The sequence below is a fragment of the Archocentrus centrarchus genome, chromosome 11 (assembly GCF_007364275.1).
Source record: "Archocentrus centrarchus isolate MPI-CPG fArcCen1 chromosome 11, fArcCen1, whole genome shotgun sequence".
In the NCBI taxonomy this organism is placed as follows: domain Eukaryota; kingdom Metazoa; phylum Chordata; class Actinopteri; order Cichliformes; family Cichlidae; genus Archocentrus; species Archocentrus centrarchus.
The window spans coordinates 5,716,393-5,744,371 of record NC_044356.1 but is presented as its reverse complement, the minus strand read 5'-3'; the positions used below and the strand labels follow the sequence as shown (position 1 = coordinate 5,744,371).

Below are 27,979 nucleotides of genomic sequence, written 5' to 3'. Positions count from 1 at the left end.
GCCGGCTTTCCTGCTGAGACACTAACATCAGATGTGATTGAGCTGAGAGCTACTGCAGGGCTGAACCCACAAATATAGATAAGAATCGTTTCAGCTGCACTTACACTGAGACAGAAGCTTGCAGGAGCACTACAGCTTCACACTATTCTGTACATTAATTACAGGGTTTATCTTTACAAACTGTACATTTTACAGAACAAAGACTCCTTAAAATCACAGATGATCCTCTGAAACAGATCAGAGTTATACGAGCAGAGCTGTGTGTGGATTTCAGGGTCGTGACACTGGCTCATCCTAATGTGGCGCCTCTGCTTTAAGATAAAATGAAAGTAAAGGCATCTTAAACTCTTTTTCTTTTTTGTTTTTGGGCTGGGGGGCATTTTTAAGCTCCTTCTCCTTTTACCCAGCCTTCTTGTGATTGGCTGCCCCTCATAAAAAGGAAAAAATGAACTACAGGTGGGATCCCCCCATGACATCACACAGATCCACGAGTAGAAAAAAACTGTTAAACTGAGTGTTCAGCAGCCTGAACTTTCAGCCTGCACGGTTTACTCGTACAGCCCCCGGCTTCATAATTAAAACTGCATTTGTCACTGGGGCAGGATATGACAGGAAATTAGGTCTATGTTAATGTATCCAAAAGATACTGAACCATGAGACCAAACTGCTGCCAGACATGTGAGAACAGACCCAAAATACCTGTAAATGTACATCTCCCCACAGTCATTTAAAAAAATAGATAAAAGTGCACGTCCTCACTGAACCAGTTTATTAACTGTGGTTCACTTTAAACCAGCGTGGAGCCTTCGTCATCACATTATCAACAAACTATAGAAATCTATGATCTATTTCTGGATGGTGTTTTGTGTGGCGGTAAGAGGAAGCTCTGTATCTGTATAAAGGTTAATGTTCACACATCACGCTGTGAGGGGGTTAGGGTTTACACGGGCAGAAACCTCAAATTCAGGAAAAACTGAAGCTCATCTAAACTTACAGAATATTTTCAGGTTCATTAAAAAGGGAACTTTAAACCTTCAAACATCCAATGCTTTTTTTTGGCGTCAGCATCAAAGGTGTCTTTTTGTCTTAGATGCTGGAATCAGTTTAAGGTGAGCTGGACTTTTCCACTTTACTACAGTTAGAAATGAAAAAAGTGAATTAAACTTGAGCCTTAATGCTTTGAAGCTGCTGCATGTGACTAAGTGAAACACTGTATGTGTGCAAACTGCTTTCCTTCTTTTGCTCCTGCAGTGTTACAGAAATCATGCAATCACAGTTTTCTTCTCTCAGCGTGCAAAAGAAAATTAATGGGTAACCTTTAAAGTGCATCTAAGTTCAGTTTTGACCTCCACATGTGCAGTTACAGCTAGTAACCACACGAGGGCAACACCCCTACGGTGGATAACAGCTTTTCAAATTAAAATGACTTATTATACTATAAGTAATGACGGGTTCATTAAGAGCTGGAGAAACTCCTCTTGCTGGCTGATTTCATGATCGGTAAAATTCAGACCGGCTGCTTTTGGAGGCTTAAAATGAGAGGGGAGACTTTGGACCTGCGTACGTTCTGCTTTAGTTTGCTTTGTCATCGTCAGGCTGCGGGCAGCAGCAGAGGAAGCGTGTGTTAGGGTTTCCTCCAGGTCAGCGGTGGGATGGCGCCATTGACATCGCCGCTCTCGGAGTCGGCAGGCAGCGCCGGCTTCTTCCTGTCCTTCTCCTCGCTGTCCGAGTCGTCCACCGTCAGCGAGATGAGCGAGGCGGACTTCCTGTGATGAGGATGTGAGATCATTATTAATATTAGTAGAACATGGTATGCTGTTCACACCCTCACGCTGACCTCCCAGAACCGTGAACCCTGACTCGGGACTTTCTTTCAGTGCTCAATGATCTGATGTGTAACAGCAGATTTGCAGACAGAGGACGGAGTTTGCTTCCAGCTTCTCACAAACACGGCTCATAATAAACAGTCCAAATCAGGCGATTTAAGAAAAACACATTTTATCCAACTTCAGTTGATAGTCTCCAGATATCTGAGAAAAAAAGATTTAACCTGAGTGAAATAAAGTTGATTTTAAACAAACACGTGGCTGCCAGTCTATCAGCAGCACGAAGATAAAACAGCTGCAGTGCAAAGATCCTGCATGAAGACACCTTAAAGATCTCCATTCATTCTCCAGCAGTTTAAAGGCTTCATTTCCTGCTGCGTTAACTGAGACACTGTAACAGCTGACATTAGACGGGACCATAAAGAAAGGAGGTGAACGTTCCAAAAGCACCTCTTTTCCTCACCACCTACCAGGTGAGTAGGAAAGGAGGAGATCGGAGAATCTTCCTAACGATGTGGTGCCGGATATCTGCTGTGTTCAAACTACAAAGTGCAGAAGATGGACTACAAAACGCACATCTTACTTCACCACAAGGTGTTCTTACCCTGGTCCTTTAAAGTAGAACTGTTCAGGATTTCTATGAGCAAAGGAAGATTCCCTCCATCCATCACTTATCCCAGCAGACCCAAAATAAGAACGTATCCTAAAGGCCGCATCACTAATCTCAATTATACAGATTTTGGTCAGTTCATTTCTAGACTGCCCTAATCAAACCTGCCCTGAACACACTTCTATAAACCTGTGTTCAGGGCAGGTCTGATTACAGCAGCGTGATCTTCACTGTTCAGCTGCTGGTTATGGCATGAAGGGGAAAACCACTCGCCTGGGCCGTCGCTATGAATTATGGGTATTATCTCACCTTTCATAAAGGATGCTCCATGTATCCTATGATAAAAGGAGGTAATAAAGGAAGCACAGAAGCTCCTTTCCTAAGCCCTTCTTTCCTCAGCAAAATGGCCTACTGGAATATACCTAAAGTTCTGTCATCTCTACGAGCTGTTTTTCCTCATGATTACACTTCACATGTGTGTGTGTGTGTGTGTGTGTGTGTGTGTGTGTGTGTGTACCTGTCTCCACTCTGTGTGATGAGCCTCCTGCAGGTCTCCATCTGGACATCCAGGCCTCTCTTCATTGAACACATCTCCATGTACTCATGCAGGTGACGGTTCATGTCACTCTTTGCTGTGGCCAGTTCCAGCTGGCGAGGACAGACACACACACACACACACACACACACACACACACACACACACACACACACATCAGTACTGCTGACTCCAGCCTTACAGGTACATGTTGCTGAATCTCTCTTTTGGCAAAGGGCAGCCAGTCAGAGGAGAGTAGGCTTAAAGGCAGGGGCTGTACCAAGTCCCAATATAAGATGGACTATTCTGAACCGTGACTCATGCAAAGCTACTCTAACAGTCCAAGAACAAGTCCACTTTAACAGCTGCAGGCCAACAACATCTGACCTTCATGCTTATGTAGCTGTCTCACCTCTATCTGGTCGATGGTGTCCTGGTATTCCTTCTCTCTGGATTTGAACAGAGACTCTGTGTCTTTAATCACCTTCTCGATGGACTCGTCCTGCAGCAGCGTGGAGTTTGTCAGTGTGGGGAAGAAACAGGATGATGAGGTCAGTCTCTTCACTTTGTGCTCATTTAATACGTTTTAGGGCGAAATGTAAAAATAAGTAAAAGGTCTGAACATATAAAGGTAACTATAACGCGCCCTGATCAAACATTTATGATTTTTCCTGTTTCTGTCCTTGCACTTTTAGCCAACCAGTTTACAGTTTACCTTCTGGCACTAGCACCACATCACATGTCACCGGGGAAAATGGATATTTTATCGCTGCATGTATATAAAATTTTTCTTTCAGAACTTAATGCCTATTTGAAAACCACGATCATCCCCACAGGAATCCCAAAATATTAACACAATATGCTCGAGCATCGTGCAGCAGCCGAGCCTCCTGTGAGCTCACGTTTTTTAACTCTTTCTGCTTCAAATACTGTGCAGAGCAGCGAAAAGAACGGGCTGTCAGGGTATCATATCATCATCACTCATCTACAATAAACACAGAAGTCATTTTTTCAGTCTCAGCTCTCTGACAGAGGGAACACGGACCTGTGAGGAGCTCTCCTGCTGCTGTGGGACCACAATCTACATTTCAAACATCTGGAGTCCAACAGAGTATTTGAACCCTTATCCAGGATCAAAGCTTCTACTTGGAGAACACTTGATACATACTTTATTTTATGTTTATATAGATATTTTATTTGCTTTGATAATCTTCAAAATAACATTTTAAAAGCAGATTCTGTCTTTGGATTCTTTAACTGTTTGGATCCTGTGTTCGAATCTTTGTGATGACTAAAGGATCTCTGTGCTGTTTTATGGTGTATCAGAGTAACTTTAAGAAACAAAGCCTGAATTTATCACACCAGATCTGGTTCTGTTTGTGTGTGTGTGTGTGTGTGTGTGTGTGTGTGCGCACCTCTCCCTGTGTTTCCACTCCCAGTGTGTATCCTGGAAAATCTTCCCAGAGTAGAAGAGTTTCTTCGGTTTCTTCCCAGGCCAGACTGTCACAGTCATCCTCAAACTCACACTCCCTCCTACACACACACACACACACACACACACACACACACACACACACACACACACACACACACACACACACACACACACACACACACACACACACACGTGTCAGCTGATGCATCATCTCAGAAAGTTTCAGACCCTTAACCAAAAACACCTACAGCTGGTTCAGCATCCTCTGCATCTGCTCATTGATCTGATTGGCCGACGTGCTGCATGAATCCTCGCTTTTAGCCCCACCTCCCTCGCTCTCCGACACGCTGAGCTCGTCTCCATCCCCGCCCTTCACCGACTGCCCGCTGTGCTTCCTGGCCCGGCGGCTCAAAGTGGAGGGCGGCGTGGGCACCTGCTGCGTGGTGGAGACGTGTTTGTTTAGAAGAAAGGCCGAGTTTTGTTGGGACATTTCGTCGCCACAGATCTACCTGGAAGATGTGAATCATGTCCTCGCAGTTCCTCTGCTGGGCGACGTCACAGAGGCGGGCGGTGATGTCGATACGGCGGCAGATGTCCATGTCCACCTTCATGGCCTTTTCCTGGATCTTAGTGTCCAGATCTGACAGGTTCTGAGGCAAAGAGAGGACAACATTTCTGAGGTTATTGTCATGTTGCCTTTCCTTCTGGTAAATAAACACCGGGAGGGCCCAGGACACGCTGGAGAGATTATATCTCTCGGCTGGTCTGGGAACACCTCAGGGCCTCCTGGATGAGCCGGTGGAGGTGGCTGAGGACAGGGAGGCCTTGGCTTCTCCACTTAGGCTGCTGCCCCCGTGACCCGACCCTGGGCAAGCGGAAGAAAATGGATGGATGGATAAACACCTTTAGAAATGCTGTCATAAAAATTCTTTAAATTGGTGCTTCTTTTCCTCTGCATCAAACACAGTGACCATAAATAAAAATACACACTTCTGTTAAATGACATAAAACACACGGACCAGTTGAGCTTATTATTACTACATTATTAAAAATGAGATAAAGCTGTAGCAGACTCACATTGCTGACGAGTCCTTTGAAGAGAACGAGCTCCGCCTTCAGCTGCTTCACCCTCAGAGCCAGCTCGTCCTGGCACACTTCGCTCTCCTGCAGGTCCTGCATAACACAAACACCATCATGCTGTCTGTGGCTCATAGGAACTAGACACACACATTCTGTTACAGGGCGGCTGTGGCTCAGGAGGCAGAGCAGGTCATCTACTAATGGGAAGGTTGGTGGTTCAATCCCTGGCTGCTCCAGTCTGTGTGCCAAAGTCTCCTTGACAAAATACTGGACCCCAAGTTGCTTCTTCTCCGATGCAACTGTCAGAGTGTGAACGTTAGATAGGAAGCATGTGTGAATGAGGCGTGCTGTCCAGCTACCATTTATGCACGTGTAAGACATCATTAGGTCTTTACATCCACGGATGGTGCAGACCAGCGTTAATCAAAACCAAAAATGAACACTGAACTATGATTCATGAAAGACTTTTCTAAAAGCTCATCTTGCAAATCCAAAACTGTTAGTTGCAGGAAGCTTTTTCTTGGACCCAGAAGTTTCAAACCCGTTTCTTCATGTCTCCCAGCTGCAGCTTGTTCAGGTTATATGTATGTAACTCAGAGGTACTAAAAATTAACAATACTGTAATGTGATGAAGTATTGGGACATGTCCCATCAAAAACAAGACATCTGTGGGAGCCTTTTGCATATATGCTGTGTGGTGGTGCTGGTTTGGGAAGTCCTTTCCCCCCTGAAGCAGTTTGGACTAACAGAGCGACAGCTGCCTCCATGTGGCCAGAATTCCTCTCATATATACTAGGGCTGGGTGATACATCAGTTTTCCTTCAAAAATATAGTGATAGATGTTCAAAACAGATGTATAGAAACAATACTGTTGATACTGAACTATCCTCCACGCAGCCCCGACCCCGCTCTCCAACTGCACATTAAGTTTGGACTCCAGCACGTCTGCTTCCAGAAACTGAACTATCCCCAACTGAGCAGAACAACTTGCCCAGTGAAAGGCTTCTTATTTTAAAGATCAGAAACAAGTATGTAAAATGCTTTTTCCTGAAAATTGCATGAGCTTTGAATTTGGTTAGTGGTCCTCAGGAAGTGTTGATGCTGCTGCTTGAAGTCAAAAAGCTACATCATCAAATCTGACTTCATGATGAGAAGCAGACTGCACCCCTAAAACCAAAAAACACTTTAAAATGAGAAATATTTCATGAGAACATGAGCAAGCAGTTTGTCAGTTTTACCTCCTCAAGTTCAGCCACCTTCTCCTGCAGCTCCATCCTGGCTGCGTACTCATCCTCCCATCTGCACACAGACACAGCAGATATACTTTAGGAGTGATGGCTGAAATAGAATTGGTTAGCATTCATCCACTCTTGAGATTCAACACATAAATCAAAAGTTAAGTGGGTTTCACGCCCTCTCAAAGCTTTACCACCATTCATCCATCCATCACATCAGGTCATGCTGCAGCATTCAAACCCTAACCCCACTGTGACACTAGACTGTAGTCCAAGTGTAGTGCCATGAGTTTAAATAAGTTGTATTAATTATTATTTTCTGTCTACAACTTGGTGACACAGAGGCATGGTGGTTAGCACTGCTGCCTCACAGCTAGAAGGTCTGGGTTTGATTCCACCTTGGCCTGGGCCAACAGTGTTTTGTTATACTGTCACGTGACCCATAACATATTTTATTTGGGGGGAAAAAGTAATTTGCAATGAAACATTTAAAGCAAACTTAAATTTAAATTTGTACAGCTTATTTATTTAAGAAAAAAGTTGACATTTGTTCTTGAGTGATGATTTTGTACACTTCATTTATGAAGAAAAAAAATTCAGACATCAATATATGGGGAAATTTCCTTTGGTAATGTTGTATTGTTTCAGAACAATAACTTTTACTTTGAAAAAGTATTTTCTAATTACCTGTAAACTTTGCCCAATTCTATCCTGGGTTTTAACTAATTAATGATCCAAAGGAAAAAAAAATCTCAAACCAGTTAAACTTCATGAAAATTCTAATAATTATTAAAAAGTATTGGTAACAGTATCGGCGATACTGGCCCTGTATTTACTTGGCATAGAATCGATACCAAATCTTGAAGTATCGTACACAACTACATTGAGCAGCACATACACCAGGAGTGATTGACAGTGATTGACCCTCATCCTGGTTCTGATTGGTTGTTTTTGATTAGGAGCGGTTCAGGGAGGAGGTGGAGGAGCTTGATTTTTTTTTTCTTCACAGATTATCTGCCTCATACTGTCTTGACATGGTGACAGTTTTAAAAAATATGTAAAAAACAGATTTATTAAGTTACATACTGCAGCTTTAATCTATATAAGAGAGAAACTTGTGGCTTTAGTTCTTACTGTCGATGAGTGTTTGCCATTTTTACACATTTAGCTATGTGGTTTTGAAATAGTGCACATTTTTACAAAGATTGTTGTTGGTTTAAAAACAACATAACTTTATGTATTGTTTATGAAAGGCAGAGAACAGTTGAGACTATTGTGATGAACTATGAATAATTGTTTTACATTCTGTGATAAATGATGGAGGTCACCCAGGAGTATTAAATAAAGATGGTTACATTTATTTCAGCTCTGAGTGTTTAATATCTAGGTGATTTTATGGGAATGTGGATCTTTCAGATCAATTTGAGAAGTGATTTTGATCATGTTTCACATTTTATTGTGTCATATAGTGTCAGGCACTGGTCTCAGTCTCGCCCTCCCTCGGTCTTGGTCTTGTCTCGTCTCGGTTTAGGTGGTCTTGACTACAACACTGCCCATGGACCAGGCATTTTAAAGACTCAGATTACCATTTTGGTGTTTTGGAGCTAGAGGCTTGGTTAGCAAGCTGTGTTCATAAAGTGTAGAGGTGCAACACAGAGACGCATATACCTGCTGACCTGTCCATTAAAATAATTAAAGCTTATCTGTTGCTCAGTGGGCCAGTGGGAACAGGCCCTTAGACTGCAGAGAAATTTAGTAGCCTTCAGTGTTTCTTCTGTCTTTTTAAACAGACTTCCATGTTTTCTTTGGCAGGTGGAGAAATATGTAAGAGCATGGGCTCACACCTGGTTGTGCATGTGTGTGTGTGCACAAGCTTTCTTAAATTAATTGTATAAATAATTCTAAGTACGAAGAACTTTATGACAATGAATAACTGATCTGAATAATGAACTGCTTCTTTACTCAGTCTCACATCCTGCAGAATTCCCACTTCAGTCCTGCAGTGGGAATCCTGCAGAACTCCCACTCCACCATCTCTGTGTGTAGCTGAAGACTGCAGTCCTTGCTGTGCTGTGCTGCATCAGTGATCCAGCTGTGGTGGCATATGAAAGCTTGCCACTCTCTGCAGGTTCTCATTACTGTCACACTAAAGCTTGTAGCACTTCTCCAGAGCAGAGGAAGGACTAATGCTATCTCTAGCTGCAGCCCAATGCAGAGGAGTTAGAATACCATCGACCACAGGACAAGATCTTCTTTACTGACCACATGAATATAGCCAGCCTGCAGGGAAAACAGGAAGAGTCAAGTTTAACCGGAAAGTAACAAATGAACTTTTAAAATAAACGTGTTTATCTAGAAGAAAATCAATCACAGCTGGTGTCATTATGGAAAAATGGAAAATTACAGTCTAAATGCAACAAATGCTAAAATGAATATCTAAACATACCTCAAATTTTAACCATTAAAAATTATTCATAACCATCTCACAAACATATCTTTATGTTCGGCTGCTTTCAGCACTGCTGGTATTTAGACTCTCTCTCTTATTGATCTTTCAGAGTTAACTTCAATAGTTACTTCCTCCAAACCAGAAACATGTTTATTAGATCCCATTCCTACTAGACTGTTCAAAGAAGTCTTTACAATTATTGATGCTTCTATCTTTAAAATGATCAATCAGTCTTTATTAGTTGGCTGTGTACCACAGACCTTCAAGGTGGCTGTAATTAAACCTCTACTTAAAAAGCCATCACTGACCCAGCTGTCTTAGCTAATTATAGGCCAATCTCCAACCTTCCTTTTCTCTCAAAGATTCTTGAAAGAGTAGTTGTAAAACAGCTAACTGATCATCTGCAGAGGAACGGTTTATTTGAAGAGTTTCAGTCAGGTTTCAGAATTCATCACAGTACAGAAACAGCATTAGTGAAGGTTACAAATGATCTTCTTAGAGCCTCTGACAGTGGACTCATCTCTGTTCTTGTCCTGTTGGACCTCAGTGCAGCTTTTGATACTGTTGATTCAATTCAATTCAATTCAATTTTATTTATATAGCGCCAAATCACAACAAACTGTCGCCTCAAGGCGCTTTGTATTGTGGGTAAAGACCCTACAATAATACAGAGAAAACCCAACAGTCAAAATGACCCCCTATGAGCAGCACTTGGCGACAGTGGAAAGGAAAAACTCCCTTTAACAGGAAGAAACCTCCATCAGAACCAGGCTCAGGGAGGGGGGGTCATCTGCCGCGACCGGTTGGGCTGAGGGGAGAGAAAGACATGCTGTGGAAGAGAGCCAGAGATTAATATCAATTAATGATTAAATGCAGAGTGGAGTATAAACAAAGTAAATAAGGTGAATGAGAAACAGTGCATTATGTGAACCCCACAGCAGACTAGGCCTACAGCAGCATAACTAAGGGAGGGTTCAGGGTCACCTGATCCAGCCCTAACTATAAGCTTTATCATAAAGGAAAGTTTTAAGCCTAATCTTAAAAATAGAGAGGGTGTCTGTCTCCCGAATCCAAGCTGGGAGCTGGTTCCACAGAAGAGGCGCCTGAAAGCTGAAGGCTCTGCCTCCCATTCTACTCTTAAGTATCCGAGGAACCACAAGTAAGCCAGCAGTCTGAGAGCGAAGTGCTCTATTGGGGTGATATGGTACTATGAGGTCTTTGAGATAAGATGGTGCCTGATTATTCAAGACCTTGTATGTGAGGAGAAGAATTTTAAATTCTATTCTAGATTTAACAGGGAGCCAATGAAGAGAAGCCAATATGGGAGAAATCTGCTCTCTCTTTCTAGTCCCTGTCAGTACTCTAGCTGCAGCATTTTGGATCAGCTGAAGGCTTTTCAGGGAGCTTTTAGGACAGCCTGATAATAATGAATTACAATAATCCAGCCTAGAAGTAATAAATGCATGAATGAGCTTTTCAGCATCACTCTGAGAAAGGATGTTTCTAATTTTAGAAATATTGCGCAAATGCAAAAAAGCGGTCCTACATATTTGTTTAATATGTGCATTGAAGGACATATCCTGGTCAAAAATGACTCCAAGATTTCTCACAGTGTTACTGGAGGCCAAAGTAATGCCATCCAGAGTAAGTATCTGTTTAGACACCATGTTTCTAAGATTTGTGGGGCCGAGAACAAGAATTTCAGTTTTATCTGAATTTAGAAGCAGGAAATTAGAGGTCATCCAGGCCTTAATGTCTTTAAGACATTCCTGCAGTTTAATTAATTGATGTGTGTCATCTGGCTTCATTGATAGGTAAAGCTGAGTATCATCTGCATAACACTGAAAATTGATGCAGTGCTTTCTAATAATACTGCCTAAGGGAAGCATGTATAATGTAAATAGAATTGGTCCTAGCACAGAACCCTGTGGAACTCCATAATTAACCTTAGTGTGTGAAGAAGACTCCCCATTTACATGAACAAATTGGAGTCTATGAGATAAATATGATTCAAACCACTGCAGTGCAGTACCTTTAATACCTATAGTATGCTCTAATCTCTGTAATAAAATGTTATGATCAACAGTATCAAAGCTGCACTGAGGTCCAACAGGACAAGAACAGAGATGAGTCCACTGTCAGAGGCTCTAAGAAGATCATTTGTAACCTTCACTAATGCTGTTTCTGTACTGTGATGAATTCTGAAACCTGACTGAAACTCTTCAAATAAACCGTTCCTCTGCAGATGATCAGTTAGCTGTTTTACAACTACTCTTTCAAGAGTCTTTGAGAGAAAAGGAAGGTTGGAGATTGGCCTATAATTAGCTAAGACAGCTGGGTCAAGTGATGGCTTTTTAAGCAGAGGTTTAATTACAGCCACCTTGAAGGTCTGTGGTACATAGCCAACTAATAAAGACTGATAGATCATTTTTAAGATTGAAGCATCAATAATTGTAAAGACTTCTTTGAACAGTCTAGTAGGAATGGGATCTAACAAACATGTTGCTGGTTTGGAGGAAGTAACTATTGAAGTTAACTCTGAAAGATCAACTGGAGCAAAAGAGTCTAAACAAATACCAGCAGTGCTGAAAGCAGCCGAACATGAAGAATAATCTTTGAGATGGTTATGAATAATTTTTTCTCTAATGTATAAAATTTTATTTGTAAAGAAATCCATGAAGTCACTACTAGTTAACGTGAAAGGAATACTCGGCTCTACAGAGCTCTGACTCTTTGTCAGCCTGGCTACAGTGCTGAAAACAAACCTGGGGTTGTTCTTATTCTCTTCAATTAATGATGAATAGTAAGATGTCCTAGCTTTACGGAGGGCTTTTTTATAGAGCAACAAACTCTTTTTCCAGGCTAAATGAGCATCTTCTAATTTAGTGAGACGCCATTCCCTCTCCAGCTTTCGGGTTATCTGCTTTAAGCTGTGCGTTTGTGAATTATACCACGGAGTCAGGCACTTCTGATTTGAAGCTTTCCTTTTCAGAGGAGCCACAGTATCCAGAGTTATACGCAGTGAGGATGTAAAACTATTGACGAGGTAATCAACCTCACTGGGAGCAGAGTTTAGGTAGCTGCTCTGCACTGTGTTGGCACTGAAGAGCATAACAATGAAGGAATTAGATCCTTAAACTTAGTTACAGCACTTTCAGAAAGACTTCTACTGTAATAAAACTTATTCCCCACTGCTGTGTAATCCATTAAAGTAAATGTAAATGTTACTAAGAAATGATCAGACAGGAGGGGGCTTTCAGGGAATACTGTTAAGTCTTCAGTTTCTATGCCATATGTTAGGACAAGATCCAGAGTATGATTAAAGTGGTGGGTGGGCTCCTTTACATTTTGAGAGAAGCCAATTGAATCTAACAATAGATTAAATGCAGTGTTGAGGCTGTCATTCTCAGCATCTACATGGATGTTAAAATCACCCACTATAATTATTTTATCTGAACTGAGCACTAAATCAGATAAAAAGTCTGAGAAATCAGACAGAAACTCTGAGTAAGGACCAGGTGGACGATAGATAATAACAAATAAAACAGGTTTTTGATTTTCCCAATTAGGATGGACAAGACTAAGAGTCAGGCTTTCAAAAGAATGAAAACTTTGTCTGGGTCTGTGATTAATTAATAAGCTGGAATTGAAGATTGCAGCTAATCCTCCTCCTCGACCTGTGCTTCGAGCATTCTGACAGTTACTGTGACTGTGATCATAACATTTTATTACAGAGATTAGAGCATACTATAGGTATTAAAGGTACTGCACTGCAGTGGTTTGAATCATATTTATCTCATAGACTCCAGTTTGTTCATGTAAATGGGGAGTCTTCTCCACACACTAAGGTTAATTATGGAGTTCCACAGGGTTCTGTGCTAGGACCAATTTTATTTACATTATACATGCTTCCCTTAGGCAGTATTATTAGAAAGCATTGCATCAATTTTCATTGTTATGCAGATGATACTCAGCCTTAGTTATGCTGCTATAGGCCTAGTCTGCTGGGGGGTTCACATAATGCACTGTTTCTCATTCACCTTATTTACTTTGTTTATACTCCACTCTGCATTTAATCATTAATTGATATTAATCTCTGGCTCTCTTCCACAGCATGTCTTTTCTCTCCCCTCAGCCCAACCAGTCACAGCAGATGACCCCCCCCTCCCTGAGCCTGGTTTTGCTGGAGGTTTCTTCCTGTTAAAGGGAGTTTTTCCTTCCCACTGTCACCAAGTGCTGCTCATAGGGGGTCGTTTAGACTGTTGGGTTTTCTCTGTATTATTGTAGGGTCTTTACCCACAATACAAAGCGCCTTGAGGCGACTGTTTGTTGTGATTTGGCGCTATGTAAATAAAATTGAATTGAATTGAATTGAATTATCTATCAATGAAGCCAGATGACACACATCAATTAGTTAAACTGCAGGAATGTCTTAAAGATATTAAGGCCTGGATGACCTCTAATTTCCTGCTTCTAAATTCAGATAAAACTGAAATTCTTGTTCTCGGCCCCACAAATCTTAGAAACATGGTGTCTAACCAGATACTTACTCTGGATGGCATTACTTTGGCCTCCAGTAACACTGTGAGAAATCTTGGAGTCACTGAGTGTTTCTTTTCATGTACCTCTTTTTATTATTTAGTTATTATTAATTTCTGTCTCTCTTCCACAGCATGTCTTTTCTCTCCCCTCAGCCCCCCCTCAGCAGATGGCCCCCCCTCCCTGAGCCTGGTTCTGATGGAGGTTTCTTCCTGTTTTTTTTTTTTTTTTTTTTTTTTTTTTTTTTTAGCCTGTCATGTCTGGCATCTTTCACAATCGGAATGATGATCCGAATGCACTGATGTACCAAACATATTTGCTTTGACAAGAACAGCTCTATATGTTTCCTATAGGCTCTTCTTGTTAATGTTTGCAATTTTATTTTTATTTATTTATCTTTTTATTTAGTTATTCATGCCAAGTCTGACAGGCAACAAGGAAGGGGCAAGAACAAGAGGTGGGGGGGAGAAAAGGGGGGGGGGGGGGATAAAAGGAAGAAAGGAGATAGAAAAAAAATAAAAAAATAAAAAAAATAAAAGGGGTTGATATACTCACACACACACACACACACACACACACACACATCCATACACACACCCATATGCACCTACATATACACACACACACAAACACAAGTTTATTGTTTGTAGTAATGTGTGTGTATGCGCCTTTGTCATGCAATGTATTCGATAATGAGGGCGAGAAACTGCAACCATGCCCCCCGCGATCCAGAGGCAGATAGGGAAGGACCCAGGGAACCCAGGCCATCCACAGCACAGGAGCTCAGAAGACTTGGGGCCACACATCCCGATGGCAACCGCGTACACTCCCCAGAAGAGGAAGGAGGGAGGCTACAGACGGAACCCCCACAATCCAGGGGCTAGAGTCCAGAGAGCCAGAGACGACGGGCAGCCCACCCCCCCCGGCAGGCCGGCACCCCCAGCACGAGCCAGGCATGCGGCCCCCGAGGCCCCAAGCGCCCGAGAGCAGCCCGACACCCGGCAGAGCCCCCCCACGCGCCAAAGAGGCCCAAGCCACCCCCAGGTCACGGCCGCCAAGGGAGCAGGCCAAAAACCATGCCGAGACATCCGGCCACACATCCCGGGACCCACGGGCACCCACACCCCAGGGGCGGCAGTGACGACCAGTGGGGAGCAGCGTGGAGCGGTAGGGAGGGGTAACTCCCACCCTCCGTGTCCCACCGGTGCCAAGGCTTGGCAAGCCACCAACCCAGGCCCAGCTGTCCACACACACACACTCTCACAAGCACGCACGTACACACACACACACACGTACCAGTCATTCCCTCATGTACACACACGCACATACACACGCACGCACATTCGCATGCACCAGTCACACACTCATGCATACGCACATGTAACATACATGGACACCTAATGTGGGAGAGCGGGTACCAGCACCAAGCCAGCGGCAACCCAGGGAAGCAGCCAACCCAGCCCCGAACAATGAGCCAGTCCCCATCCCAGGCGGGGTGCATGGAACTGGGGTGTGAGAAGGCCCGCCCGCCCCCTCCTCCCACTCAGCGTGTTGGGGGGGTGATGTGAGTGTATGTACTGAGAAGAATGTGTATGGCTGTGTGAAAACTACAGTGCTTTTAAAATTGGAGGGACAGATGTAATATGAGCACTGAATAACAGCGCCCATCCACACTGTCCCCCCAAGGCCCTCAATGTCTAAAATGTAAATAAAATTGAGGTGCAGGCAGCAGTGAACAGACAAGTGGGGCCACCTCAGCAGTGCCACCCACTAACCACTGTGTGACACACCTGCCCCCCAAGGCCCTATATGTACTATGATGTGTTGTGAGCTGTATAATGCAATTAAAAAAGGAGGAGTGGGACATCACGCAGCACAGCGAGCAGAGCCGAGGTGATGGCCCTACTCACTGCAGCACGAGCCCCCCACCCCCGAGAACCTATGTGTGCATAATGTGATGTTAAACTGAGTGGGAGGAGGGGAGGGGCCAGGATAAATATGACCGGGAGGCAGAGGACTACCCCCCGGAGGAAGAGAGCCAGCTAGCTACTGGCTCACTAGGCACCCCAGTTCCCTACACCCCCCCGCAGCCCAGGGAAGGCAGGTCCAGGGCCTGAAGTGACCGCACCCCCAGGACGCCACCGTACTCCAGGCCGGCACCCACTGCCCCCACTGCAAACAGGACACAACACACACCCCACATGCATACAAAGGACAACAAATATCGCACACACACACACACGCACGTACGCACACATACACACGCACGCACACACACGCACACACACACAGACACACACCCCCACATACATACTCACACATACACACACACGCACACAGTGGTCCTGAGTCAGAACCAACCGGCCCCGTGTGGGGCAACTGCTGCTCCCTCACCTGAGCGCCCCACCACCCCATGGGGGAGGGCACCCAGAATCCCGGAATGCCAGCCAGACACCCCGACACAGCCAACCCACCCCACACGGCGGCGCGCCCAAGGGGGCACAGACCCCTCCAGCGCAGGGAGGGGCCCAGCCAGGAAACGGGCAACCCCGGGCACCAGGGCCCCGACCCCCGCACCCCGGCCCCCACAGAGGAAGCCGGCCACCCGGACGGGGCCAGCACCGCCACCACGGGACCCCGAGCCCCACACCCCACGACCATAAGAGCACCATCCAAGTCCCCACCACCAACAACCAGGGCCCGGACACAGAAACCACAAAACGGTAGCCACCGCCTCCAGGCCAGAGCCATCAGACACCCAGGCCCCCCGGCCCACCCCCAGCCACCTACCGGGTGCGCCATGAAACTAGACCACAGCTCGTCACCCCCATCATGCGATGGAGCTGATCAGTGGGGACCAGAGAGATTCAAATTTTGCCAGTTGATTTTTAGAGGTGGCAGACATTCTTTCCAGACTAATGTGGTCTAAAAGTAGATTCTTATAGTGAGTAACGCATAAATCATTTTTTGATTTCCAATTCATGAGGATAGTTTTCTTAGCGATGCATAAGGTAGTAAGAACTATGTGTGATATATTTGTTTCCATGTTTAATTCACTTAAATCACCTAGAATGCACAGTTTTGGTGATGTTGGGATATCGCAATTAAAACATGTGGATAATTCCTCACATATCCTCTGCCAGAACCTCTGAACAGGTGTACAAGACCAAACTGCATGCATATAGTTTTCAGTATGGTTGCCTGAACAGTGGGTGCATATATTTGTGTCTCTGAGGCCCATTTGGAACATCCTGTGTCCTGTATAATGTGTTCTATGGAGAGTTTTGTATTGTATAAGTTGTAAATTCGGACTTTTAGTCATTTTGAAAGTGTTTAAACATATCTGTGTCCAGAAGTTTTCCTCTGGGTTAATGGAAAGATCTCGCTCCCATTTTTTAGTTGGGAGGGATATTGAATCATTAATTTTTAATAATAACTTATATATTTTTGATAGTAATTTAGGGGTATAAAGATTTAGAAATTCTGTTACCAGTACAGGGGTTTCTAATTTTAAATTATTTAAATTAAACCTTGCCTGTATGATAGACCTCAACTGCTGGTATTCGAGAAATTTGCTATTGCTAATTTCATATTTGGAAATAAGTTCTTCAAATGAAATAAAGGTCCCATCGTGAATAACATGTTCTAAATTCTTTATTCCTTTCTCTTGCCATGTTGAGAAGTTCAGTACTGTTTTTTTCTGACATATATCTGGATTGTTCCAAATGGGTGTCAGTTCACATGGGATAAGTGAAGACTTTGTTATCTTTAAGAATTCCCACCAGGCTGTCAGAGAGGTGTTTATGTTAAGACTTTTAAAACCGCTATGATGTTTAATACTGACGCTAATGAAAGGTAAGTCAGAGATTTTCACTTTTCCACAGAGTGTTTGTTCTAAATCCAGCCATGGGCTGTCTAAAGGGCTTGATTTGATCCATCTTGAAATATACTGTAATCTATTGGCTAAGATATAGTGATAAAAGTTTGGGAGTTCTAGACCACCACTGCATTTTAGCTTTTGTAAAGTTTTTAAACTTATTCTTGAGGTTTTATTTTTCCACAAAAATTTTGAAATGTTTGAGTCTAGAGATTTAAACCAGGCAACAGAAGGTTTATTAGGGATCAGTGAAAACAAATAATTGATTTTAGGCAAAATCATCATTTTTACTGTGGCAACTCTCCCCATGATAGATATAGGTAGAGAGTTCCAACGTGTGAGATCATCCTCTACGGTTTTTAATAGAGGAATATGATTCAACCGTACCAGGTCTGACAGCCTGGGGGAAAAATTAACACCTAAATATTTAATATTGCCGGATTGTAGTGAGGTGGTCGTGGTGTTCTGAAAATTACAATTTAGAGGTAAAACGTTTGATTTACTCCAATTGATGGAGTAGTCTGATATAGATGAGAACTTATCTATAAGTGTGATTGTTTTTAGAAGAGAAGTTTGTGAGTTCTCAAGGAAAAGTAATACATCATCAGCATAAAGGCTTATCTTATGGTCTGTGTTTTCTGTTTGAATTCCTTTAATATCTACATTTTGTCGGATTGTTGCTGCTAGTGGTTCAATGAAAATGACAAAGAGTGAAGGAGAAAGTGGGCAGCCCTGTCTGGTGCCTCTCTGCAGACTGAAGCTTTGGGAAATAAGATCATTTGTTCTAACACGTGCATTTGGAGAGCTGTATAATGTTCTGATCCAGTTTTTGAAGGATGAACCAAATCCAAATTTGTGTAGAACTGCTAACAGAAATTTCCAATTTACCCTATCAAATGCCTTCTCTGCATCTAAAGAGACAACTGTGGTTTCTAATTTATTAATAGAACAGTAATCTATTATATTTATCAGTCTGCGTGTATTATTGGCAGAGTGGCGACCCTTGATAAAACCTGTTTGGTCTGGATGTATAATAGATGGAGTGATTTTTTCTAACCTTCTGGCAAGGACTTTGCAAATTATTTTAAGGTCTACATTAATCAGAGAGATTGGCCTGTAGCTGGATGGGAGTGTGGGGTCTTTGCCTGGTTTAAGAAGTAGACTAATGTTAGCAGAGTTCATGTTTGGAGAGACCGCATGATTGCTCTGAATCTGAGCCACCATTCTGAGAAAAGAGGGTCTTAGTACAGACCAAAATTCTTTATAAAACTCTGCTGGAAAACCATCTGGGCCTGGGGCTTTATTATTTGGGAGATGCTGTATTGCTTCGTAAAATTCAGATGATGAAAGAGGCGAATCAAGAGTCGCGGCCTGCTCATCATTTAGTTTAGGTAGATTAATGTTATTAAGATATTCTTCAATTTCAGCATCAGATGGATTAATCTGCGATGAGTATAAGGCTTCATAGAAGTCTCTAAAAGAGTTATTTATTTGTTGTGGGTCGTGGGTAATATTACCAGTTGAGTCTTTAATAGAATAAATGGCTGTTTTTTCTTTATTTAGTTTTAACTGGTTAGCCAAAAATTTTCCAGATTTATTTCCATGTTCGAAGTTTTCTAAACGCAACCTCTGCAACATGAATTGTGTCCTTTTATCAATTATTTCATTTAACTCCAGTTTTAGTTTCCTCATGTTGTTAATTATATGTTCTTGTGGTGAAGCAGCATAGGCAGTTTCTAAAGATTTAATTTTCTGTTCTAATTCTAACACAAGTGCTTTTTCTTTATTTTTCTTATGCGAGCAGTAAGATATTATTTTGCCCCTCATTACTGCTTTTCCTGCTTCCCAAAGAACACATGGTGATATTCCAGGTTGATCATTATTTTCTAAATATGCTGACCACTCCTTTTTGAAATAATTAATGAAATCTTGTTCTTTAAGTAATGATGTATTAAATCTCCAGTTCCTGGTTGGTGGTGTGACTCTTTTCTGTGTCAGAGACATAGACACCGGTGCATGATCACTGATAGTGATAGGGTGAATCTGAGTGTCTGTGATATCCATCATCATGGAGCTGCTAACTAAAAAGTAATCTAAGCGGGAGTGAGACTTGTGTACTGGTGAGAAGAAACTATAATCTTTCAGAGTGGGGTGATGTGAACGCCAAGCATCGCAAAGACCAAAATCCTTCATGTACTGTTTAAGAATGTCTGCAGACTGCCAGTTCCTCTGACTCACTGCTGTACTGAGCCTGTCAATATCTGCATTAAGTACCAGGTTGAAGTCTCCTCCTATTATAAGTGTGGTGTCAGAGTGATCGGACAGCAAAGTGAAGAAGGTATGAAAGAAGGAGGGGTCATCAACATTTGGCCCATATATACTAGCAATGCATAAATCTATATTTTGAATAGTTAAATTGAGTATTATAAATCTACCTTCTGGGTCTGATGTAGTATTTCTAATGATGCAGTTTATCTTTTTGTTAATCAATATGGCTACACCTCTTTGTTTGGAGTTGTAGCAGGCTGAGTACATGTGAGGGAACTGTGGAGAGGAGAGTGTGTGCGCAGATGTTCTGGACACATGTGTGTCCTGTAGAAACACAACGTCAGCCTGTAAATCATTTAACCGATTAATAATTTTCACTCTCTTTTCCCTTGAACCAACTCCGCGTGAGAGCAGATTTCTCCCATATTGGCTTCTCTTCATTGGCTCCCTGTTAAATCTAGAATAGAATTTAAAATCCTTCTCCTCACATACAAGGTCTTGAATAATCAGGCACCATCTTATCTCAAAGACCTCATAGTACCATATCACCCCAACAGAGCACTTCTCTCTCAGACTGCTGGCTTACTTGTGGTTCCTAGGATACTTAAGAGTAGAATGGGAGGCAGAGCCTTCAGCTTTCAGGCGCCTCTTCTGTGGAACCAGCTTCCAGCTTGGATTCAGGAGACAGACACCCTCTCTATTTTTAAGATTAGGCTTAAAACTTTCCTTTATGATCAAGATTATAGTTAGGGCTGGATCAGGTGACCCTGAACCCTCCCTTAGTTATGCTGCTATAGGCCTAGTCTGCTGGGGGGTTCCCATAATGCACTGTTTCTTTTCATTCACCTTATTTACTTTGTTTATACTCCACTCTGTATTTAATCATTAGTTATTATTAATCTCTGTCTCCCCCCCCTCAGCAGATGACCCCCCCCTCCCTGAGCCTGGTTCTGATGGAGGTTTCTTCCTGTTAAAGGGAGTTTTTCCTTCCCACTGTCACCAAGTGCTGCTCATAGGGGGTCGTTTAGACTGTTGGGTTTTCTCTGTATTATTGTCGGGTTTTTACCTTACAATATATAGAGCCTTGAGGTGACTGTTTGTTGTGACTAGCCAACCACAGTGGCTACACCTTTAAACTGAGTCCTAACAGAATCCAGATGGATGAATAAGAAAAAAAAAATTACTCCCATAAAGTTGTTATAAAGGAGGAAAGTATCCTTTGAGACAGAACCGGCTGTAAACGGTTTATTTCTGCTGTAAAGTTTGAACCTGCAAGTCCTCGGGGGCAGACTCACTTTTGTGTCAAGTAGACATTAGAGGAACTGCAGTGTTTGGCACTTGCACTCCATTAGCTTTAGTTTTTAGCCGTAGAGCTTCCTCCCTTGTGTCAACACCTGATCGGATATCTTGCCAGATGTGGGGAGTATTAAACAATACTGTGGTTTTGAAATGCATACTCAGCCATCTTTTTTAATGCAATGGTTACGTTTTCTATAAAAATCATCCCTTAAAAAAAGGAGAAATCCAAGAAATCCAAGCGTTTTGCAGCTCTGTAGTTTGGAGACAAATGGATGATGATGATGATGATGACAAAGATGGTGATGTCAGCGCCTCTCTGACGCTGCAGAAGCTCGCATCGGACAGACTGGGTGGGGTGGGGAGTGCAGGAAGAAGGGCAGAGATGGATAACGAGTCAGCAAGGACAGAGATACAGAGGAAGATCAGGCAGACTCAGAGCATTTAGACATGGAGAGATGTCATGAGATGCACAGACACAGAGAGGGAAGCAGAGGGTAACAAGATCAAATGGAGAGAAGCAGTTAGGGAGGTGGCAGACGGGGTGACATCACTGCTGCCGGTCACAGGCCAGTGCTGCATTGCAGGTACCAAAACAAGACCCAGCAGGGGGGAGGAGTTGGAGGAGAAGAATCAAAAGCAAAAGGAGGGAGGAAAGAAAGAAAGAATGAAAGGAGAAAAACAACTTCTCCCCAGACAGCTCGTCCCTTCAGATGCACACAAAACTCAACATTTACAGTCACATGAAAGGAAAGTGCCGAACTTTAACCTCACTGGAATAAAGTCAACACTGCAATCAATAACAAAATGGCCATAAATGCAACCTGCTGGGTGTTTTTTTTCTAAGCAGACGTAACTGTGAAACCTTTTTTGCTATCAAATAAATCAATAAATAAATGAAAGGTTTTGACATTCATCCATCAGGGTTAGAAAGAGGCTTTGAAAGAGCATTTAGCCCTTACAAAACGGGTTTTACCATTTCTAACATCCTCGTTAGCTCCCTGCACAAAACTAAAAGTCGAGTTTGAAGAACTACAAAGTCCACATTAGGAGGATGGAGGGATTCTGGACATTATTTCACTTTCACCCATTTCTTTTTGAGCTTTTATGCTTTCTCCTAGCTGACCAGGCTCAGGCACCAAAACCTGTAAGAACAGAGAGTCAGGAGCGGCTCACGCTGTTATTGCCTGAACTCGGCACGTCACGGCCCAGCTCATATGGCTAAAAGTATTAACGTGTCTATAAACTTCAGATTTTTTTCTAACACATTATATTCTATTTTTATTAACAAGTCAACAAGGAGAATTTCACGCTCATTGAATTCATTAAAGGTTACAACTTTGTTCATTATTGTGCTCCAGAGCAGCTAAGGCTTATGGGTAACCATCTGTACCGTCACAAAACATGTTAAAATTATTGCAATTGGTGCCCAAGGAAGAAATTAAAAGAATACAAAATGGGAACCAGAGCCAGCAGCTAGGAAACGGTGGAAATATTAAATTTTATTCAGTCATGCTCGTAGCTTTCTAATGCAGCACAAAAAGTGAAAAGCGGAGCAGTTTGCGAACATCACAGGTCAGGGAGCGAGTCATTGCTGCTCCTGAGATCGATGTGACTGAAGGCTGGTCATGGCCTCCTGCCTCAGCAGGCTGAAGCACAAAGCAGTGAGCTCAGTGCTTTTCAGCCGCAGTGCAAAAATGCTGTTTGAATGTCTGCAAGAACACAGGCTGAGTTTATAGAGTAATTTCTGCAGTATTAGTAAGAGCCCCTGATGAACCCTACAAACTGCCCCCAAAAAGAAATAACATCACACCGTAAAACAGCAAGACCCAATAATTACCCAAGAGGATGCAGTCGTACCTGACGGCCCAGTAAAACAATATAACTGAGTTTAAGTGATTAATCTACAGTGTATCACAAAAGTGAGTACACCCCTCACATGTCTGCATATATTTAAGTATATCTTTTCATGGGGCAACACTGACAAAATGACACTTTGACACAATGAGCAGTAGTCTGTGTGCAGCTTATATAACAGAGCAACAATTCGTCTTTAAGATCCTCACAGAGTTCTTTGCCATGTTGGAACTCTCAGTGAGCAGTATGAGAGAGTGTGAGAGCTGTACTACAGAACTGAACACACCTGCTCCCTGTGCACACCTGAGACCGAGTAACACTAACGAGTCACATGACATTTTAGTGGGGAAATGACAAGCAGTGCTCAATTTGGACATTTACGGGTGTAGTCTCTTAGGGGTGTCCTCACCTTTGTTGCCGCTGGTTTAGACATTAATGGCTGTAAATTGAGTTATTTTGAGGGAAGAATAAATTAACACTGTTATATAAGCTGCACACAGACTACTTTTCACTGTGTCAAAGTGTCATTTTGTCAGTGCTGTTCCATGAAAAGATATACTTAAATATCTGCAGACATGTGGGGGTGTACTCACTTTTGTGATACACTGTAGATCAGTGGTTCCCAAAGTGTACTGCAGGGGGCTGCAGTAAAATCAGAAATTCAGTTTGAAATTACTCGCAAGTATGCATACTTACATATTTATTTATATAAAGAGTGAATTAAAACTGTAACAGGAGGTGGTTTGTTTGTGTTTGTGGACTGAGGTTTGTGTCCCAGCAGCAGGTGGGTCACAGATCAGCACTCCCCATATGACTGGGTAGCATTAGCAATTTACAGCCAACAGCCTGTGTTGGTTATGTTTTTCATCCCTTTCTCCTCCTGACTTTGGGAATGGCTGATCTAGAGAAACAGATACCTGACAGGCATTTCAACACTGACACTGAGCTGTTGAGCAGCACCTGTTAAAAGTGACCTGCCAAAAGAACCGTGCGCAGCAGCCGTGACCTGCAGCCGTGACCTGCAGCGCTGCCCTCGCTGACCTGATGCAGCAGCGCACTTCCTGGATGGGAGAATCCTGGAGAGGTGACACGTGCTTATCATAGATATGAGGCTAATGTTTCTCAGAGTGGTTAATCAATAAAACCTTTAGCATTGAAATGCAAAGAGGAGCAGTAATGGGGTCAGCGGTACTCTTTCACTATTATGCACCATATTATTGGTGTTTTTACGTGAATTAGGCAACTAACCTCCTGCTTCAGATTTCTGCCACTGTAGTCAGTTTGTCAGGTTTCTGTTGGTCCTAACAAGGGCTTTAAATGAGCAGCATCGGGGTTTTCTTAGTGTCAGAGGGCCGGTGCTGCTGCTGCGGCCTGTCATCAATACTTTATAGTTTCAAGTCGATATGAATCTGAGGAAAGGAGCCGGGGTGGCCTGAAGCATCGTGAGTGATGTTTTCATCTTTTACCTCCATTTTTTACCCTCAGACAGGCAAATCCATCAGGAACTTGTCAACCTTTAGGATAAATAAACTGCATGTTATCGTATACAATTCCAAAAAGGCCGGGGCACTGTGTAAAAAAAATTATAATAAAATAATACAGATATTTGCAAATGTCATAAACCCACATTTACAATAGAACATAGAAAACATATCAAATGTTTCCAAAGTGAGAAATTTTACTATTTCATGAACAATATTAGCTAATTTTGAATGCGATGGCAACAACACGCCTTGAAAAGGTTCTGAGAATCTGGAGAAATCTGTGCATGGATACGGCCCATCATCACTGGGCCTTCAGGTGACACTGCATCAGAGACAGGCACAAACACAGCTCACGCTGCCCTCAGAAATGCTGCTCTCCTCTCTCGGCCTCATTTCAAATGGACTGAGGCGAAGTGGAAACCTGTTCTGAGGTCAGACAAATGCAAATTTTTCATTTTTGGAAAACATGGATGCTGCGTCCTGCGGACCGCGGTGCAGAGGGACCCTCCGGCTTGTAATCCGCGCTCAGACAGTCTCTGACGGTGTGGGGGTGCATTAGTGACTGTGGAACTGTGGAATGTGCCCCGTGGATGCTGAAAGATGTGCTCCCATCCAGACGATGTCTTTGTCAGGGAAGGCCTTCATATTTCAGCAACACAACACTAAACCGCACGGCGGCATGGTGGTTAGCACTGCTGCCTCACAGGGTTCGAATCCACCTCGGCTCGGGCCTTTCTCTGTGGAGTTTGCACGTTCTCCCCGTGTCTGCGTGGGTTTAATACATTTTCCCCATTTAAACATTTCCTGCGTTCCACTGTGAATAAATTATAGGTTTTGAGATTTGCCAATCACTGCATTATGTTTACATTTTACACGTGTAAACAATGAGTGACCTTTCCTGAGTATTGAATATCAGCAGATGGACATATTAATAAAGACATTAGTGCGACATAAAGACAGAATCAGGGCACTTGTTTAAATCACTTCTGAAAACACATTTTTATCAACTAGTTTTCATGTGATGTTGTGTCTTCCAGTCTTTTATTGTGTTGTTAACTGTATATTTTTATTGCATTATTTGGTATTAAGTTTGGTGTTTTAGCTTCTTATTTTCTGATTGCATTAAATCTGCCTCTACATGCTGAGTATGGGTGCTGAAACCCAGACTTACACTCTGACACTGACATGGAGCCAAAGGTATGAAGCCAACAGCGCTTTGATATGATTTTTCTCTTTAATAAGCAGCTTCTCGGCCTCTGAATAAATGTGTGCCTTGGGATGACAAAGCTGACCATTTCTCATTGACTTGGAGTAGAAATGCAGTTCATTGTGTCTGCAGGACCTTGCTGTGCTATGAGCTCATACAAATCTGTCGTTGCAATCCAAGACTACAAAATGAGTTGTAGAAAGCTATTCTTTTGTAAAGCACAGTACTTTTTATTATTGTCATGTTAATTCCAACTACCATCTCATTTATCCACTGGCCACATGTCTGAGGACTATTAAACAAGTATAATGCAGACATTGATGGGCATGATAAACTGCTGCTTTTCCCTCCAGCAGGCAAAACCCCCCAAAGGGGAACACTAGTGTTTTTGCACGTTTGGATCTATATTAATGTATTGATAAATTATGCAATAGTTAGATTAAAAAAGCAGCAGCAGTAATAATAATAATACTTTTTGGCCGGCTGTAAGTCTGATATATACAGCCAGGAAAATGTTATGACACTGCCACCGTTTGGATTTCATACAGAGAAAGTCTGCAGGACCTTAAAGTTTTTCTGTAAGTGTGCTTTAACAGAACAGCAGCCATGGCTGTGATTACAGTCAGGCCCATTAAAGGGCATTTCTGAGCCTGCAAAACCCTTAAAATATGCTCACTCATGCAGAGGGAAGCTCTGAATGTCTAAGCAGACTGATCCTCTCACACCTCCAAAGAAAACCCCCCAAAACTCTGATTGCACAAAATATCAGCCACCTGCAAATCACAGGTAAAACACCTGGTCACCCAGTGCCTCTTACCTTCTCTTGTATTCATCCCTTTCTCGCTTCACTTTGGCCAGCACGTTGTACAGAGCCCTGATCTCCGGTGTGATGGTGTCGATCTGGACTCCAACACCGTCCGGATGTGTCCAGGAGACTCCGGGTCCCGTGACGCACGACTCATTCCCGGTGCCAAAGCGGCGGGTGTGGTTGAAGGACCAGATCGTTCCGGGGAGGAAACGCGGTGGTGCAGGAGGAGGAGGAGGGTGTGTGCTGGTGGCGCTTGTGCCGGTGTGAGCGGAGTACTTCTCATTGATGTTGGAGACAGTTCTGGTTGGGTCGATGGGGCTCAGAGCCGGGCTAACGGAGAAGCCAGAGGTGGTGAGGTTGGAGTTTGAATCTGTGCTCAGGTATTTGTTGTCAAAGAGAGGTGGGGGGTTCAGGGTGGGGGAGAGGAGGCCTCCGGGCAGGTAGGCAGGATTGTTGGCGTTGAAGAGCGGAATGAAACCCGGTCTGGCTGGGATAGGCCCGATGAATCCAGTCTGGACTCCCATGTCTTTGGTGAGGGGCTTCCGGTGTCCGTCTCCGCCGCTGTTGTCCTCCAAAGCCTGCTGAAGCTGCTTCTCCAGCACCTTGTTCCTGCGCTCCAGCTCGTGCACTTTGGCCAGAAAGCAGCGGAAGCGCAGGTTCAGGGTCTTCAGCACGCTGATGTTGGAGCCCAGGTCATTGCGCAGCGCCGTGGCCGCCGGTGGGACGCGGTGCAGGGGGCTGCTCAGGTGCAGGTAGGCGAGGCCCGACGGTGGCACGGCGCCCAGGTCCAGCCCGGATAACCCATCGAGCCCGAACCTGGCGTGTTCTCCCAGGAAGTAGCCCGGCTCCGGGATGGCGGAGTCGGTTTGACTCGGCATTTGGGGATGCTGCTGCTGCGGGGCCAGGAAACCACTCTCCCCCAGGACCGGATTCATGCTAGAGTAGGAAAATCTGAAGTGCTCGAAATCCGGCATGAACCCAGACTTTTACAGATTCACCCGGAGAGATAATTCAGTATGAAATATTTATGATCCCAAACAGGAACTGGGCCCGGCAGCCTCTCTCTGACTCCTTTTCTTGATTTCACCCGATGATCGTCTTTATGCGGAGGAGCTGTGGGCTGAAAGTGAGACGCTGCCTTTTAAAATGATGCTTCAAGGACCCAAAATGGCAGCAAAATGACCAAATCTAAAACCAGTGCCGCAGCGAAGCTACGCGGACACACAGCTGGACCCTGCAGCAAAACTTTGAGGCAGGACTCATCCGTGAAGGAGAGATAACAGCTGCGTGCGCACTAACACAACGTGATTATTTAAGCTTTAGAACAAAACACTCAAATATCCCGTTGCCTTTATGAGCATTTATGAAGCGTACCTGTCAGTCCGAGGTGCAAACACTGACTATACTTCCAGGTAATCCGGTGAAATCAAGTGGACACAGTGAATCAGCGGTGCGGCACAGAGCACGAATAAA

General features: G+C 43.5%; 1 protein-coding gene across 2 annotated transcripts; it reads right to left on the bottom strand.

The window, feature by feature from the left end:
* Nucleotides 1-207: 207 nt before the first annotated feature.
* iffo1a (intermediate filament family orphan 1a) lies at nt 208-27,955 on the bottom strand. Of its 2 annotated transcripts, none has more exons than XM_030741899.1 (9): nt 26,516-27,955; nt 6,725-6,785; nt 5,484-5,579; nt 4,916-5,056; nt 4,655-4,842; nt 4,387-4,504; nt 3,384-3,473; nt 2,954-3,084; nt 208-1,766 (listed from the first exon to the last, which is right to left on the bottom strand). In XM_030741899.1, exons 1-9 carry the CDS (start codon nt 27,478-27,480, stop codon nt 1,625-1,627), a joined length of 1,932 nt encoding a protein of 643 aa, XP_030597759.1. In that variant the 5' UTR covers nt 27,481-27,955; the 3' UTR covers nt 208-1,624. The 2 variants fall into 2 exon arrangements, with proteins under 2 accessions (XP_030597759.1, XP_030597760.1); XM_030741900.1 differs by having other exon boundaries at nt 4,655-4,839.
* Between the last annotated feature and the right edge of the window lie 24 nt (nt 27,956-27,979).

Excerpts from the sequence above, each read along its gene's own strand:
- iffo1a (XM_030741899.1), bottom strand. The coding sequence starts at position 27,480 with ATGCCGGATTTCGAGCACTTCAGATTTTCCTACTCTAGCATGAATCCG. Across the intron at positions 4,843-4,915 it reads ACATGATTCACATCTTCCAG|CAGGTGCCCACGCCGCCCTC; the intron begins GTAGATCTGTGG and ends TCCACCACGCAG. Across the intron at positions 3,085-3,383 it reads ACACCATCGACCAGATAGAG|CTGGAACTGGCCACAGCAAA; the intron begins GTGAGACAGCTA and ends TGTCCTCGCCAG.